Source organism: Schistocerca cancellata, chromosome 11 (assembly GCF_023864275.1).
Source record: "Schistocerca cancellata isolate TAMUIC-IGC-003103 chromosome 11, iqSchCanc2.1, whole genome shotgun sequence".
NCBI lineage: Eukaryota > Metazoa > Arthropoda > Insecta > Orthoptera > Acrididae > Schistocerca > Schistocerca cancellata.
The window spans coordinates 142,396,652-142,415,172 of record NC_064636.1 but is presented as its reverse complement, the minus strand read 5'-3'; the positions used below and the strand labels follow the sequence as shown (position 1 = coordinate 142,415,172).

At 44.1% G+C, this 18,521-nt stretch overlaps 1 protein-coding gene across 1 annotated transcript in view; it reads left to right on the top strand.

Moving 5' to 3' along the window:
- Positions 1 to 8,031, top strand: part of LOC126108357 (speckle-type POZ protein-like) — a 33,272-nt gene extending 25,241 nt beyond the window's left edge. The window contains exon 3 of the mRNA XM_049913571.1: positions 7,704 to 8,031. Within this exon, the coding sequence (XP_049769528.1) occupies positions 7,704 to 8,031 (328 nt within the window). The remainder of the gene's footprint in view (positions 1 to 7,703) is intronic.
- Positions 8,032 to 18,521: the final 10,490 nt, after the last annotated feature.

Below are 18,521 nucleotides of genomic sequence, written 5' to 3'. Positions count from 1 at the left end.
TCAATGTTGCATTGCAACCAGAACTTCTGATAGCCTTGGTTGAACTTCTGCTTAAGCTCTTGGCCTGTGCTCATGAATTTGTGTTAATTTAATAGGGGTCGATTTTTAGACCTCGTCGACCCCCAAAATCAGTTTTCGTTTATGTCGACCCCTAGGAAACCAATATCGACCCCAAGGGGTCGATATGGACCACTTTGGGAATCCCTGGTATAAAAGATGCCAAAGCAACTGATGGAAATGGCAGAAAATGAGTGCAGGTATAAAGTTCAAACACTGTTGGGGACCGAGCGGGGTGGCGCAGTGGTTAGACACTGGACTCGCATTCGGGAGGACGACGGTTCAATCCCGCGTCCGGCCATCCTGATTTAGGTTTTCCGTGATTTCCCTATATCGCTCCAGGCAAATGCCGGGATGGTTCCTTTGAAAGGGCACGGCCGACTTCCTTCCCCGTCCTTCCCTAATCCGATGAGACCGATGACCTCGCTGTCTGGTCTCCTTCCCCAAACCAACCAACCACTGTTGGGGTAGTGACATCGTACACAGTTTCTGATCCATGTGGAGGCACAGAAAAATTTGTCTGGTATGAGTTTACACTGTCTGTCATGAGGAGAAGTAAGGATGGTTTAGGAGCTGTTTCCGACAGTAGGTTAATTGTCAATGTTCCAGTAGACACTCGTGCAGGGGTGGAGAAGCTAGAACACCGAACTGAATCCGTTACTGTGTCATTTGGTAGACACGTGTTCTGTAAAAGTCTCATTACCTGAAGAACCTCAATTTGTGCATCAATCATTGGTTTCAGCGTAGCTACCAGAGACAATGTAAATCGTGTTGCAGGGTCATCCCTTCATGAAGCAGTTTCTTTCTTCTCTCGAAGTATAGCGAATAAAGTTTCTTCGTAACTTTTCTTCTTTGGATTGTAGCAGGTATGTGGAGATATAACAATGGGTGGTCTTTGAAGGTTTTGTTTCCTCAGGTTCCTTATTGCTGTTTCAACATTTCCACTTGCATCACATACTTCTACGGTTGGTAGAAGAAATAAGTTGATCGCAAAATTTGTACTTTCACGCTTTCCGCGGCTGGTTGTCCCGAGTTGGCCAATTTTTGCTTAAGCAATTCTCTTGCTGAGCATGTCTTTCGACTTTTCCGTCTTTGTTGTACAGACAATAAATTGAAATGCTTGACATTGTTGTAGATGTTAATTTATTTTCGTGAAATAAAAATGAAAACTATTATTCAGTTACATAACATTTCAGGTATCCAGTGACCGGATCAAGTTTAAATGATCTTCCATACAACTACTTCTTTTGTGCTAGCACAGTCTGCGAAATAGTGAAAGCAACATGCACTGAAATATGGAATGTTTTGCAATAAAAAATCTTTCCTGTGGTATTGATGGCATAGGTCGGTGCTGAATACCAATTTGTCTCCAAATGGAGCAGCAGGTGATTCTGCAGTTTTTAATAATTCGAATATGGGAGAAAAGCTATAACGTAAGCTTCTGAACATACCGAACAACCTTACGTTGCGTAACGATCCAGAAGGCAAACCAATGCATTTCTGTTTGTTTGCTGAAGCTTTTGGTTTATTGAGGCACATTTTGCGCCCATTTGCTACTAAAATGCTAACCTCATTGAAGAAAATTTTCAACTGTATGGCGTACAACTACTCGTCATACTATCGAATGCACATTTGGCATGCTGGTGAACAAATAACAACATTTTCTGTAGACCTGATGATGTTACCGTCGATTTCTGTCGTACAATAATTAAAGCATGTTGTGTGCTCCACAATTTTGTACTCAGAAGAGATGAAATAGACTTTACAGATATTGTTTGCGAATGTCCACAGCAGCCTATAGAACATGCTGGAGTTACATCTGCTGTCAATATCAATATACGCAGCTATTACACGTCTCCTGGAGGATCTGTTCCATGGCAGTACAATGGACTCTGATTTCACAATGATTCAACAATATTGAAAAACTTACTTGTTCTATCCGCAAAACATTATTAAGAAGTGTTAGATAATAACAATGTTGAAAGTATGTCAATAAAAGCAACTCTGTAAAATGAAAACTTGTCTGCTTGGCTTTCTTTTGTGGAGGATGTCCCCATATTGTACTACACACAGTTCTTCCCACAATTTGCTTTTCAAATTAGCGTCAGAATTATCTTTCAAAGTTCTATATTGAACAGTGCCGGCCTGTTTTCTACTTCATTTACGATCAATTAACCATCGATGTCTAAAGGGGATAGGCAGGTTGCTAGCTCAGGGTGTATACGATCCGGGAGATCCGCGAAAAACCCGAGAATTTTTTGATCTGGGAGGAAACCGGGAAAAACCGGGAATTGTTTAGAATTGCGGGAAGTTTTCAGTGTTTTAGTTTTCAGTTAAATTTTTGTGGTTTTGATTGGTGAGAAACAATTCTCTAACAAAGGATGTTACCGCATCCCGCTACTGCAGAACAATACTGCAGCAACAAAACATGAACGACAGAAAAGAAACGAAAATAAAACTTAAGTTGCGAAGGAAATGCGCCACATACAACAACAAAACACAGTGCTCATATAAGCTTCTGCCAACAGCAAAGTATGTCGAAGGCTTCAGGAAGACTGTGCAGTGATCGATTACAACAAATTGCCTCCGATGAGCGTGACGTGACAACTGTTTGAATTGGATTCGTCTGAACAGTTGCGGGCTGCCTCTCGCGCATGCGCAGTTGAGTGGCGTGTGAGCAGTCCCTCCCCCCTGTTGTGGTTACAGAAGTGTGGCTGGGAGCCGCCATCTGACGTCGCCGCCCTTGGGAAATGCGGTGGATCCGGGGCTGGTGCACAGGGCGGCCCGAGCTGTGGTGTGTGGGTGGGTCGCCTCCACGTGGCCTGTGTATACGTTCAGCGGTTTCACTGTTTCCTCTTCGTTTATTGCTCTCGGGTTAAATTAAAACAAAACGGATTTTGGTGTCCGGGAGCTATCAAATGAATTAAAATACGTTCGCATAATTAAGGAAGACTAAAATATGTTGTCAGTTTCAGATTTTATTTCCATCTTTGACAGTCAACCATTAATCGCCTTGCAGAAGAATGAAGTTATTTTTCGCTAAAGAGAAGTTGCTTTTATTAATCTTTCTCGCTGAGGCAGTCAGTTTATTTGAAACAAAGTGTTGAATTTCACAGTATTGCCTAATTTAAACTGTTCGCTGCACATCAACTGCACTTATGGTATTATACGATAATAAAGAACCAAACATGATGTAATGCAGTACTGGTGCTGCAAGAAAATTAACATCGGAATCTAGGCTTAGAAATGAGCGCTTTAAGGCGAATTGTGCATTTCAATGTGGTGCACGAAATCCGAATGCTCTTGAAGTAATCCTCTGATGTCTTGTTGCTTTCGTGACATGATGTAAGATCCTTAGTTTCACACGTACGAACATGAGGGCCTCCTGCGTCATCGTAGCTGCGCAAGCGCGGTGACTCCTTCCACCTGGCGCTCTCTGTCAACTGCTGAAACGAACCTCATCTTTGTAACAGGTCGCTGGAATATACTGCGAATGATGGTTTGAAAAACGTACAGCGTAAATTTCCTTTTACGCAAGATGAACTATGTGCGAGAATGTACGATGAATTTATTAAATCATAGAGCGTTTGACTGTCATTTAAAAATGAACTCCTTGGTGACGAGCCAGAAGATGAGACATTTGGGTCGTTACTAAAAGTTTTACAATCACGTGAGTGTGACGTGTTTAAAAGTGTAAAACGCGCACAGATCAACATTACATGTGCAGGCTTAGCTTCTCTTGCAGCTTACTAATCTTTGAGACCAATATTATATTGAACGCTTTGTTGTTGTTGTTGTCTTCTTCAGTCCTGAGACTGGTTTGATGCAGCTCTCCATGCTACTCTATCCTGTGCAAGCTTCATCTCCCAGTACCTACTGCAACCTACATCCTCCTGAATCTGCGTAGTGTATTCATCTCTTGGTCTCCATCTACGATTTTTATCCTCCACACTGCCCTCCAATACTAAATTGGTGATCCCTTGATGCCTCAGAACATGTCCTACCAACCGATCCCTTCTTCTAGTCAAGTTGTGCCACAAACTTCTCTTGTCCCCAATTCTGTTCAATACTTCCTGATTAGTTATGTGATCTACCCATCTAATCTTCAGCATTCTTCTGTAGCACCACATTTCGAAAGCTTCTATTCTCTTCTTGTCCAAACTAGTTATCGTCCATGTTTCACTTCCATACATGGCTACACTCCATACAAATACTTTCAGAAACGACTTCCTGACATTTAAATGTATACTCGATGTTAACAAATTTCTCCTTCAGAAACGCGTTCCTTGCCATTGCCAGTCTACATTTTATATCCTCTCTACTTCGACCATCACCTGTTATTTTGCTCCCCAAATAGCAAAACTCCTTTACTACTTTAAGTGTCTCATTTCCTAATCTAATTCCCTCAGCATCACCCGACTTAATTCGACTACATTCCGTTATCCTCGTTTCGCTTTTGTTGATGTTCATCTTATATCCTCCTCTCAAGACACTGTCCATTCCATTCAACTGCTCTTCCAAGTCCTTTGCTGTCTCTGACAGAATTACAATGTCATCGGCGAACCTCAAAGTTTTTATTTCTTCTCCATGGATTTTAATACGTACTCCGAATTTTTCTTTTGTTTCCTTTACTGCTTGCTCAATATACAGATTGAATAACATCGGGGAGAGGCTACAACCGTGTCTTACTCCCTTCCCAACCACTGCTTCCCTTTTTATGTCCCTCGACTCTTATAACTGCCATCTGGTTTCTGTACAAATTGTAAATAGCCTTTTGCTCCCTGTATTTTACCCCTGCCACCTTTAGAATTTGAAAGAGAGTATTCCAGTCAACATTGTCAAAAGCTTTCTCTAAGTCTACAAATGCTAGAAACGTACGTTTGCCTTTCCTTAATCTTTCTTCCAAGATAAGTCGTAGGGTCAGTATTGCCTCACGTGTTCCAACATTTCTACGGAATCCAAACTGATCTTTCCCGAGGTCGGCTTCTACTAGTTTTTCCATTCGTCTGTAAAGAATTCGCATTAGTATTTTGCAGCTGTGGCTTAATAAACTGATTGTTCGGGTAATTTTCACACGTGTCAACACCTGCTTTCTTTGGGATTGGAATTATTATATTCTTCTTGAAGTCTGAGGGTATTTCGCCTTTGTATATTCATTTAAACTATCAAGTTTTTTTATTTGTGTGTTGGCCTTACCTAAGAGTGATGTTGCTATTGGCTGACTACATCGCTTGTCGTGTGCTGTCATCTGCTGGCGAGATCACGTGACATGAAATTTGTTACTAACAACCAAACCCAATTCAAAAGTAATAGCAGTGTGCATAACTACAATACTAGGAGAAAGGATGATCTTCACTATTCAAGATTAAATCTAACTTTGGGACAGAAAGGGGTGAATTACACTGGCACTAAAGTCTATAGGCCGGAGTGTCGCGATATTTTGTCCGCCGACACACTTTTTTCAAGAAATCGAGAGTCGGTATCGACAGTTTCATAAATATCGATGTGTTGGACACTCCATACTCTTAAAAATACCGACAGTCCTGGTGTAGCGCCGACTGCCGTTCCGCAGCCGAAGTGTGTCCATTGCGGCCGTGCGGCCATCGGAGAAGGCGGCGGCAGCCCTTGCAGGCGAGCCAGCCGAGTACAGGGGGCAGCCCGGCCGACGCTCGGCCCTCCCTGCAGCTCGCGTGCGCCACGCCGCAGCCGCCTGCGTGTGCAGACACGGCTGTCGCACGTCTAACATTCGACCTGGTCTCTGCCTGAGGGCACGCGGTTGCTTCTTCATGGTGAAACACCTGGTCTCAGGTCGAAATTAGAAACTACTCGAAATTGTACGTAGACGGAATACACTTCATTTAAATACTTTGAGCACACACTGAAATGTGTTGGACAGTCGCAGACAGGCAGTAGGGGGCGTCGCTTGCGAGGGTCGCCTGCCCTGGCCGCCCTCTGCCCTGGACGCGGTACAGTGTGTCCGTCAAGTCGTGCGCCCTCTCCGCTCCACAGTGCAGTCTGGCCACACATCCTGGCGCCGCTCACTCCCAGCTCAGCGACTGCCCCGTCCAGAAAAACACGGCATTGCGGAGTAAATTGCACCAACACGGGAACAGGAATCAAATGTCAGCGTTCCCGTATCTGTTAGAAATATGAAAGCGGATGCCTGTTCCTGTGAATCCGTGTTCGTGTACAACTTCGTCCACAAGTGGTGCATACATTCCGTTCGATACGGTTTTTAAACAAAAAATAGTGCAGCTGTACTGGAGAATTTGAGCCTTTGCTCCGATGGGGTGCTCTGAACCGCGACAACTCTTGCGACACGAGTAGTGCTCAAAAGTAACGGGGAACTCGCCATTTTGCGTTTTTTGTAACTGAGATTCGCAAGACTTTTTTGTCGTTGTGTAGGTAAACATGTCTGAAAAGTATGTGTACACCAGGCAAATGGGATATTTAGTCTGTGGTCACATCTTGGAAAGGTTATTGGCGGTGTTAGTAGAAGTGGCGATTATTTTTTTTTTTAGAGACATTAGATTTTGCTTTTGTCGAATCTACTATCAGTACTGGAAGCGCTTACGACTGGTGTAAATATTTCTTAGATTTCAACAGTTTGGTGCACCACGAATTCCTGTCACGAGGTGAAACAGTCAGCAAGCACTAAAACCTACAAGCTCAACGCCAGCGGCGTGACGCAATCCGAAAAAAAAAAAAACCTCCAGATGTGTGGCGGAACAGTTGATGATTTCTGCACTGCAATAACACATCTGCTTAGAATTCGTTGCGTGTTCTTGCATGTTTCGCTACAAACCATACTGTGGTGACGCCCTTGGCTGCACCATCACCCGATGTGAAATTTTGTTCCTAAAAATTACGACGAACCGTAAACGGCTGTCTTTTTCATACACAGATGAGATTTGAAATGCACCGCTGAGAGAACTACAGGGTATCACAACAAAACTTGCAGAATTGTTTGACACAGCGGAAGAAACACTGGAATAAATGTATTCACATGTAGTGGAAAATATTTTGATGAAGACAACATTGATATAGACTAATACATAATCCCTTCAATGGATCCAATATTCACCGCCCTCGCTTTCACTAATATTGTCCGTGTGGCGACCTACGTTTTGTTAACAGACGAGGAAGTTGTATTTCTGTACTTAGAGATGCCATTAGTTACCGATGTTTTCTTCGCCAGTGTCGGAAGGGATTGCTGTAAAGACAACGCAGCATTAGAGGTGTGTTTCTCTGAAGGTCAACGATCGGCTACCAACAGGATGCTGAGGTCACAGGAGGTGACTCCTCGGAGTGAATTAGGAGAAAAAGTTAAAACAGCTGGTAATGAGATGCAGTCCACCAATTTTTAACGGGAAGCGGCTGCAGATTTCGATAATGGGATACTGGTATGTGTCTGTCATATGCTGGTTGATCTGTATCCTAGAGCGAAGATTTCTAGATTTGTAACTCGTGGCTGGGCGGAAGTGTATTCAGGACTGCTCGCAGTTTGGCGTGTGTGACGGTTTCTTTCATTCGGTGTGTGTGTGTGTGTGTGTGTGTGTGTGTGTGTGTGTGTGTGTGTGTGTGTGTGTGTGTGTGTGTGTCTGTGTGTGTGTAGTAGAGTGAGAGAGTGTCGATGTTTTGTGCAGGAGCCTCTCTCAAGAGGAGAGAGGGAGGAGGCTGATAGAGGCGGCCGAGCAGGGCGCGGCGGAGCAGGTGCGCGAGTTGCTGGCGGCGGGGGCGGACGTGGGGGCGAGGGTGGCGGGGCAGTTTAGCGGCCGGACCGCCCTGCACGTGGCATCACGCGGGGGTCACGTGGCGGCGGCCAGCTGCCTCGTCGGCGCCGGCGCGGAAGTCGACGCCAGGACCAACTGGGAGCAGTTGACGCCCCTGCACTTGGCTGCACAGGAGGGCCACGCTGGTGTGGTGCGGCTGCTGGTCGGCGCCTCTGCTGACCCCAACGCCAGCGATCTGTAGGGGCGGACGCCGCTGCACAGGGCGGCACTGTGGGGCCACGCAGAGACGGCGGCTGAGCTCATCCTGGCGGGGGCGGACAGGGGGGCCCGGGATGAGGATGGCAGGACCCCCCTGGACGTCGCCAGGGATTACGAACAGCAGGAGCTGGTGGATATGCTGACACAACGATGACATACGGCACTCAGGAAGCACAATCAGTTACATCATACGTGTTGGTCTTTCAAATAAAGAATACAAAAGATCAATCCTTTGTTCATTTATTTGTACATATCAGTTTCTGCTGTGTATGACAACTCCGGTAACACCGTGACAACTGCAACGACGAGAGATACCTGTAAACTAATGCGAGGAGCCGTTCAGTCTGTAAAATACTTCACGATCAGTTTTTGCAAAAGGTGAGCAACAACTGCAAAACACTCCACTATTACTAAGCACCACTTGTCTCTCCCAAGATTGTCTCCCTCACGGTGTACAACATATGCAAGAAACTTACAAGAACACAGCCGACATCTATCACTACCGCCTGCATTTGAAAACGTCAGCACTCAATCTCTTTGAAGACACGAATGCCGCAATATTGTTGGTTGTCTACCACATCATGCAGCTGCATTAACGTTCCTTGTTCGAACCAGTCCACTACATTACCCCATTACTGGAAACTGTATGCTGCTAGCATGTGTGGTGCTATGTCACACCAGCATAAACTGCACCATAGTCAGATTACTGGCACACAAGTCGTTCAATCAGAATGTGTCTTCAGTTGCTTTCTCACGCCGAGTATTCTTATGTATCTCCAGTACGCAAATAGTTGCCGCCTTTAATTGCAGCCTCACATTGGCAGCAAGAGTTACACCACATACTTGGCAACACTGCACACGGAACGAGTCACACATCAAGCAGATTCGTAGAGGTGACACTATCACCAAAAGTAAAATAAATAAAATTCTCTACTTTGGCCCACAAATCGAGCAAGTGCTTCCCACTGCTGGTGATATTGTAATGAGCGACTTGCTGTTACGTTAATTCAAATGTAAAAGTGAGTCGATGTAAATTACAAACTTTCCCATACTGTCGCGATCTGTATATGTGCGTGTCGGTATTTCGTAACTTTCGTCACCTCAGTGTAAGACGTTTGATAAAAGTGACGGAACGAACAGTGGGGATGTCAAAAACGAAACGCACTACGACAACTAAGTTTCAAAAGACGATTCCTCTGACAAGAGTGCTACACTGAAGCGAATACCTGGTGGTTACACAGAGGAAAGAGATACATGTCCAGTGTGCACAGAAGAGGTTCTTATAAAGTGTCGAGCAATGTGAAAGACTGATAAAATGTTGACGTCGAAAGTGAACTGGCCGGATTGAGCGTGGGAGGTTCCTTTCCCTATCGACAGCAACTTATTTTTCCAGGTTTTACGTTTCAATATGACGCTGCAGCTACGGCAACAGTGCAGAATACAGCAGCGGCGGCGGCGAGCGAGAAGGCGTTCCCCGCGCATGCGCCGGCAGCGGATTCGCCGCGCGGCGTGAAGGTGAGTGGCTGGGGTGAGGCTCGCGAGCCAGCCGTGGGGCCGCCAGAGAGACTTGCGCCCGCCAGCCTCCAGCACTCGGCTGCGAGGCGGACCTGCAACTTCCCCTCAGCCAGCATCGGCCGCCAGGGCCCGCCTGTGGCGCAGCAGGCGGTCACGTGTGCAACCGCCACACCCACACATTCACACCTGGTTATGATCGGAAACAGTAAAAACGCTAAATTTTCAGAATATCGCAGTATAAAAAAGGAACACCACACCATGGCTTCAAAATATTCGGGAAACCGACAGCCACGAAGCATCGCCGTTCACAAACTGCCGAATCACCCGGTGCCCCACGAGCTTCAGATTCGGACTGCACAGATTGAACGGAACATCCGTAAGCAAACACCATCACACAAAGCAGCTACACACAATAAAACATATAGGAGAGGAAAATAGTGGCAAGTCCCATATGGTCGAGAAATTAAACAAATTGGTGGAGAGAAAGGGAACACTCAGACACACTCGCGCACAGGGAGCGACAGACAGAGAGAGAGAGAGAGAGAGAGAGAGAGAACAATATTCAAATTCGTCGCCGAATACTCTCGGCAAGAAATGAACGCCAATAAAGCAAACACAACAATGTGTGTGTGTGTGTGTGTGTGTGTGTGCCGTGCCCTCAGAACGCAAAAGAAGAATGTCACAACAAAACCTGACTAATAACAAATATGTAAGCAAAATATTTTGATACGCCAAAATCATGTCGTTTAGTAATCAACAGATGTGTTAGCTTGCTGATAAATTTCACATTTACAGCGTTTGGTTTGCAGATGACAAGCAATCATTGCAGGACACCACACAGATAGTCGTGCAGAACTGTGTAATGTGAAAATTTCGGTAAGGAGAAAAACTAACAAAAACTTTCTTTAAGCCTCACTGTGTTGGATCAATTAAAACATAAAATACGTTCACTTTCTACAGCTTACAATAACCACATCTCACTCTGGATGGCACAGAGGTGCCGAAACATGTTTGGGTAACAACAAAAATTAGTCTTTCATCATAAAAGGGAACCCGTTTTCAATAATATATGTATATATTCGCCGTTTACTGTACAAGTTATTTTCACAACTGCAGTGTCGCCTTTTGGCTCTGAAAAAGATTTCATCTCGGCACATGTCAGACTATAAACTCCTGCGACACAGACACAGACACACACACACACACACACACACACACACACACACACACACACACGTCCCGATTTTTGTAACTTCATGTGGTGAACCGTTTCACCTATTTAAATGCTAACTTTTTACTGCACTCTTTAACAAATGTACTGTGATGGCGTCTTGGAATTTACTTCAAATGGGTCAACTACTCTCACCACCAAATTGGACACACAGATCGCCTGCTTGCATCTAAATAGCTATCTGTTCTGCTGCAAGAACTGCCCAAGTGGCCATATCAGCGAGAGACGTACGGAGAACAAGCAGGAGGGATTGCGGTGCGTCGGCTCACTAACACCGTACAGGAAATAGTCAACTGCAGCAGTCTCGGGTGGCAAGTTACGGCGTGTTTATTGCTTTCTTCGGAATCGTGACTACATTCAGAAACATGTACGGAGATTTGGAACAAAATGGGTGTCTTGCGCGTAAAAAAAACGTTGGAAGAAAAGTAAGGAGTAAATATTTGTACAAAGAACGGGTGTTGAAAAATTACAGGGTGTATACGACACAGGACAACCGGATATCTTGGAAAAACCCGGGAATTTTTTCATTGTTTTAGTTTTCAGATAAATTTTTGTAATTTTGGTTGGTGGGAAATGATTCTCTGGCAAAGAATGCTACTGTATCCCGCTACTGGAGAATAAGACTGCAGCAATGAAACATAAACGGGACGAAAAATAAATAAATCTTTAGTTGCAGAGGAAATGCGCCATTTACAACAAGAAAATACAGCTAAAAATATGTCAAAGGCCTTAGGGCGAAGACGACGTGATACTTCGTAACAATAAACTCCTTTCTGTGAGCGTGACGTCACAGCTGCTTACGTCAGGTTCATCTGGGCAGTCGCCAGCGGGCTGTTGCGCATGCGCAGTTGACTCGCCTGCGAGCAGTACCTTCCCCCGCCTCCCCGCTGCTCGGACTGCTCCGGCTAGTGGTGGGCAGGAAATCGCGTATCTGTTAGAAATCGCAGTGATTGAGAAGTCACAGATATCACAATAACAACTTTACAAAATCCAACTGCGATTTCAGTTGCAGTTAGCAGTCGCAAGTAGCATTTCACATTCAACGCCGTGAGCCATCTGTTGGCCGAATTCCGTACTGCTTTCTGCGATTTCAGTGACAAATCGCGGCTAGAAGTCGCAAGTAGCAACTAAAAAGCGCAGTTAACAGTGCCATCTGTTGGCCAAAGTTCGTACTACGCTCATCTCTGCGACACACTATCGAGTCTAGCTGCGATTTCCGTGACAGGACGCAACTAAGAGTCGCAAGTAGCAACTAAAAAGCGCAGTTAACATTTTTTTCCTAGTGCCATCTGTTGACCGACGTACGTACTTCGTTACGAGAGCCTTGTGCCTCAACGAGATCGACGTGCTGTGTGTGACTGTGTGCATAATACTGCATATGAAGGACTTATTTCAATAGTGGTGCAAGTCCACTTCTGTTCATCTTGAGATACAGAGTCGTAAAGTTGAATGAGTGCTGAAAAATCTGCAGTTGAGATACCAGAAATATTCAAGCATATGGCTTCTTGCTAGAGATGAACCTTTATTTATGTTTGTTTGGATCATTAATTTCAGAAGCATTATAGACAGAAAAGTGGAGGTAATGGACTTGTATCACTATTGAAATAAGCCCTTCATATTATATGACGACATGCACATTCAGCATCAGTTATGGTTGGTCAAACACAGCTGTGACTCTGAATATATTATATTAATCAGAAGCAACATTGCCTTTTTCTCCTGAAAATATCAAGTAATGTAACAAATGTTTGATTCTGCTTCCAATATGACAGTTTTGGTTAATACTCCAGATGCCTACTGGACTTTGCAAAGTTAACACAGCAGAACTCAGACACCTGTATAAGTGTAGTGAAATAAAAACAGTATTATTGAGTCATATGAATCCCTCACGTTTGTTCCGACACAGTTCAAGATTCGGGATAAAAGTTTCACACCTGGTGTTCTACATGGCAACTTCACACACAAGAACTTTTTGCCGACACTACTACCACTACATAAGTAAGCTTTTCCTGTGTTACTTTCAAGTAATGCTCTTAAGTTATTCCTGATTTAACTGGAACATCTGTACTTCCCACTTTCGTATCAACAGCCTCAAAATGGATATTGTAGACTTTGGGATATGTTACAGGTCAGTGTCACACCAAGATTGTGGAGAAAGAGAGGGGGGGGGGGGGCATGTCACTCTCCAACAAGTGTTTACCAATAAGTAAGTGGCGGAAAATTATGGGTATAGGACAGCTTAAACATGTGGAAAATGAGATTTTCATTATTCACTCACTGTATTTAACATTTATTATTCCTTTAAAATCGCACAACAACTTCAATAAAATACAGTTTAATCACTCATCTGCACACTTCTTTCACAGTTATGTCACTTTTAAACTGCAAATCCTCTAAGAGCTCTCTCGAATCTTCACGAGTCTCTCCCAACAGCCTTGATGTGGATAGATACGTACAGCAACCAGAACTGTGTCTGCAAAATCACAAGGATTATTAAACAATTTCTGCTGTCACTAATTACAAGCAATATAATTGACAGAGTTGATTGCTAATATTTGCTGTAATGAACGCCACTCAATGGGGTATATTTCACATTTGCAAGAACGATCTGACTTAAGTAATTAAGTCCATCGAAACACTTAGAAACTAACCTCTCGTCTGACGAAAACGGTCTAAAGACGCAGTGGCAATTTCTCCAGATCTGTTGACAATGATATTTTGAGTTATCACTTTACTGAGGGACAGAAATGTAGTTCGGGTACCTGTGAACATAACAATCTGTTAGAATTCATTTTATAAACACGAACTATTAAGCTACTGTATGGCTACTTACATATTAATTACACTATTAATATTTTCACAGTTGTTTCTTTAATACAAAATTAAAGCCAACGGAAGAACAAACGTAAAACATACATACCAATGACAGGTTTGTTGAGATGCAATTTTCTGTGTGGACAGATGTAACTTTTTCATACGGTGGCAAGTCGCAGAAATCGCAGGAGTCACAGAAATCGCAGAAGTAGCAGTGCCGGAGGGATACACGAACTAGGTTCCTTAACTTCGACTCTTAACTGCGACAAATCACAGTTGAGAATAACAGATACTGAAAAGTAGCATTCACAGAAATCACTGATATCGGAAAATAGCAGTTTAGCCCATCACTAGCTCCGGCCTTTAGCTGTTTCGCGCGCCCTGGCTGCCGCATTCGCGCATGCGCAGAGTTATCTGTTGTAGAGAAAAGGGGGGGGGGGGTAGAGTCCACGTGACCCGTGTTTTTGTTCAGTGATTTCGCTGCTTCCTCTTCATATACAGCTCCCATGTCTAATGAACACAAAACGTATTTCTGTGGCCAGGAGCTATCAAGCAAATTAAAATAAATTAACATATTTATTGAAGGCAGAAATATGTTATTAGTTTCAGTTTTCTGGATTTTATTTCAAAGTTTTTGGCAGTCAAGCATTAATCCCTTTGCAGAACGATGAAGTTATTGTTGTCAGTTTGCTAAAAAAATCTGGCGTTACCATTCTCGCTGAGGCAGTCAGTTTATTTGAAACGAAGTGTTTCATTCCACAACTGTTCGTCGAATGTAAAGTGCACGTTTTCATGTTCTGCCATGTATGGCATGATGTCATAAAGAAGAAAAAAGATGAGATGCTACAGTACTGCTACACAAAGAAAACTTACGTCCCAAAAACCACACCGAAAAGCTTAATGTCAGGTGGGACCTACTTAATTGCGAATCTGGACAGTGTGCACTTCAGACAGAAGTATTCACGTTAGTATAGTTTACGAAATTCCGATGCACTCGGAGTATCCTCTGACGTCCTGTTTCTTTTATGGCGTAATGTACCACCTCTTTGTGCTTTATACACACAAACATGCGGCCTTCCTACGTCACTGCAGCTGCGCACGCGCAGTAATGCCTGTTTTCTGGCGCTCTCTGGCAACTGCTGAGCCGAAGATGTTTGTGACAGTCTGGGGATAGTTTTGCCAATGGTGGTTTGAAGAGTGTTACTTTCAAAGTAAATATGCTTCTACGCAGGATGAATTATGTTACGTGTGAGGAAGTGGGCTGAATTCCTTAAATCACAGAGCGTTTGACTCTCGTTTAAAACTGAACACATTCAGGACCAACCACGTAGAAGAATTTCGACCCAGAAGACCAGACATTTACGTCAGTATTTTAAATTTACTGGCAAATTTGTGCGACGTACCTTAAAGTATAACACACGCAATAAACGTCGATATTGTATGTGAAAGCTTGGCTTTTCTTGTTGCTACACTACATATTTTAATGTAAACCCCTAACTTTTCCTATTTGTGTGTTCGCCCTACGTAAGTGATTGCTGTTGGCTTACCACATAACGTGTCCTATGCTCTGAATGTCTGCTGTCATCGGCTGGCCAAGTCACGTGCCATGACATCGCAATCTCGATTTCAAAGCTCCGGAAACTAGTGTGCCGTGTTTGGTGCAATTCGAATTTATAGTTTCGTAATACGAAAATATGCAGCGTAGGCCTATATGTTGCTGCAAATGAAAGGCCGTTCAAAAACTTGTCTCCCCGTTCCATTTTTCCCAGGAAGTTCGACGCCAGTGTATAAACCGTAAACGATTCAAAGGATTGATAAGTTATACAGTTCCGAGGGAAAATTTACTGGAAACCTACCGTCACTTAGCACGGAAAAAGTGTATTTTCACCCGGGGAAAAGCATATTTTTACACCCTGAATTACCAGTAAAAGAATCAACCAAAAAACAGGTGAGCATCCTGGAGGGCAAAGAAATTGCGTGACCTTTAAGAAGCAGCAAATACACTTTCCCGCAACGTAAGTAAGACATCGGGTAAAAATTATTCTCTGTATCAGGAACCTGACTTCGGCACGCTCTGCCCCTAAAATCTTGGGTAAATTACTCTAAAAGCTGACTGATATTGTCGTGTTGGTTCCACTAGCGATGGGAACGACAGGAATTACCGAGAGTAAGTACCATTCATTTCATTTACCACTATTATTCATGTCCAACAGGTGTATTTACCGGTTTCCGCTACTTGCAGTAGACTGCAAAGGTTGGAAGGCTTCGCCGTAAAACACGTAACGTGGTAATTGATGTACTCGATGTCCCCGGTCTGTGACTCGTATTTGTTACATTAGAGGGTGCTGTGGCGTGGCTGGAGGATGCGATATCTTTCATTTCGATAACTCTGCTCAGATGACGGCAGACGAACCCGTTAAATACTTCGGAGCAGACTGCGAATAACGTAAGCAATAAACATAGGTGACTGGACGATTAGTCGGAAAACAGATTGCGCGCTCCTAAACAGAAAGGTGGCAGCTGAAGGGCGTGTTGCACGATGCCACGGAAGTAGCGACAAGCGCGTGGTGACATTCTTACTCTGCAATTCACACTTAGGTGCCTGGCGGAGGGTTGATCGAACCACCTTTAAGCTACTCTCCTACCGTTCCACTCTCGAACAGTCGCGGGAGAAACAAACACTTACATCTCCCCGGGCGAGCTCTGACTTGTCTTGTTTCATTATGAAGATAATTTCTACCGGTGTAGGTGGGCGCCAAAAAAATATTATCGTACTCTGAGGAGAAAGCTGGCGATTGAAATTGCATGGGAAGGTCCTGCCGTAGCAAGAAACGGCTTCGTTTTGACGGCTGTCACGTTAATTCCCGTGTCATATCCGTAGCGCTGTCTCACCCATTTCGCGGTAATACAAGACGACCTGCCCTTCTTTGAACTTCTTCGATTGCTTCCGTGAATCCTGTCTGAGGCGGGTCCCACACTGCACAACAGTGCTCGAGAAGAGGGCGTACAAGTGTAGTGTAGGCGGTCTCTTTAGTATACCTGTCAGGTCCTCTATTTCTTCTGTCAGTAAATCGATTGCTTTCTGCGCAACATTCTGCATGTCATCGTTGCATTTTAAGGTATTAACAACTCTAATCCTCAAGTATTTAGCTGAATTTATATCCCTCAGATTTTTGTGATTTATCGTCTCAGTGGTTTCTTTGTCGTGCTCATGTGGATGACTTCACACTTTCCATGATTTATAGTCAATTGCCACTTCTTGCACCATTCGGATATCTTGTCTAAATCATTTTGCAATTCGTTTTGGTCATCTGATGACATTGCATAACGGTAAGTGGCAGCACCAGCTAGACACTATCTAAGAGCACTGCTCAGATTGTCTCGTAAGTGGTGTACGGAGACCAGCAACAGCAGAGGGCCTCTTAACACTTACTTTGGGCAACACCAGGCGTTACTTCTGTTTTACTCGATGACCTTCCGTCGGTTGCTACCAACTGTGACTTTTCTAACAAGAAATCACGAATCCAGTCAGACAACTCCACAGGTGCGCAATTTAACTAGAAGGGACGGTGTCAGAAGCGATATGGAAACCTAAAAACTACGTAATCAAATTGACGTCCCTTGTCAATAACACACATTAGTTCGTGGGAATAAAGAGTTAGTTTTGTTTCACAAGAGCGTTGTTTTCTGATTCCGGGCTGGCTATTTATCAATAAATCGTATTCTTCGAGGCGGTTCACACTGTTCGAGCGCAGTATATATTCCAAAACACTCCTGCAAACCGAGGTTAGGGATGTGGGTCTGTTATTCAGTGGATTACTCTTATCCCGCTCCTTTGCTATTGGTGTGACTTGCGCAACTTTGCATTCTGCTGGGTACGGAGAGCTTTCTGCCAGCGAGCGGTTGTATGTGGTTGCTAAGTGTGGAGCTGTTGTATCAGCATACTGTGAGAGTAACAGACTGGGATACAATCTGGACCGCAGGCTCTGCCTTCCTTGTGGTTTAAGCTGTTATGCTGCTCCAAGAATTGCTCCTTCTGAATTACTCATATTGGCAGTTGTCCTCGATTCGAGTTCTGGAATGTTTACTTCGTCCTCTCCTGTGAAAGAAATTCGGAAAACGGTTTGGTAACTCTGCCTTCGTGGCGCTGTCATCAAAAAGATCACCATTGTTATCGCGCAGTGGAGGTATCGATTGCGTCTTCACGGTGTATGCGATCCGGGACAACTGGGAAATCCGCGAGAAACCCGGGAATTTTTTCATCCGGTAGAAAACTAGGAAAAACGTAGAATATTTAAAATGCCGCGAATTTTTCATTGTTTTAGTCTGCAGTTAAACTTTCGTAATTTTGACTGGTAAGAACTGATAAACGGCAAAATGTGTCAAAGGCTTTCGGACGAAGACTGTGGAGTACCTCATAACAATAAACTGCTGCCGAGGAGTGTGACGTCACACCTGTTTGCATTAAGTTAAAAAAATGGCTGTGAGCGCTATGGGACTAAATACCTGAGGTCATCAGTCCCCTAGAGCCTAGAACTACTCAAACCTAACTAACCTAAGGATATGACACACATCCATGGCCGAGGCAGGATTCGAACCTGCGACCGTAGCAGCAGCGCGGTTCCGAACTGGAGCGCCTAGATCCGCTCGGCCACAACGGCCGGCTAAATATCACACCGACGCATCCTTTTATGCGCAAAACAGCTTAGGCTCTGAAAAGATAAAATGTTTCACACGTTCCTTGTCTTCCTAGTACTTTCTCTTCAGGAAATGTCCTATACCGAGTGCGTGGTTTGAAGGAGCCCGTTTTAAAAAATCAATTGCCTCGCCAATGCAACTTTTTCACACGTCATTCGTCTTCCTACCGTCTTCTCCAAATGCCTTAAATTTGCTACTTGTCAGTCAGATACCGC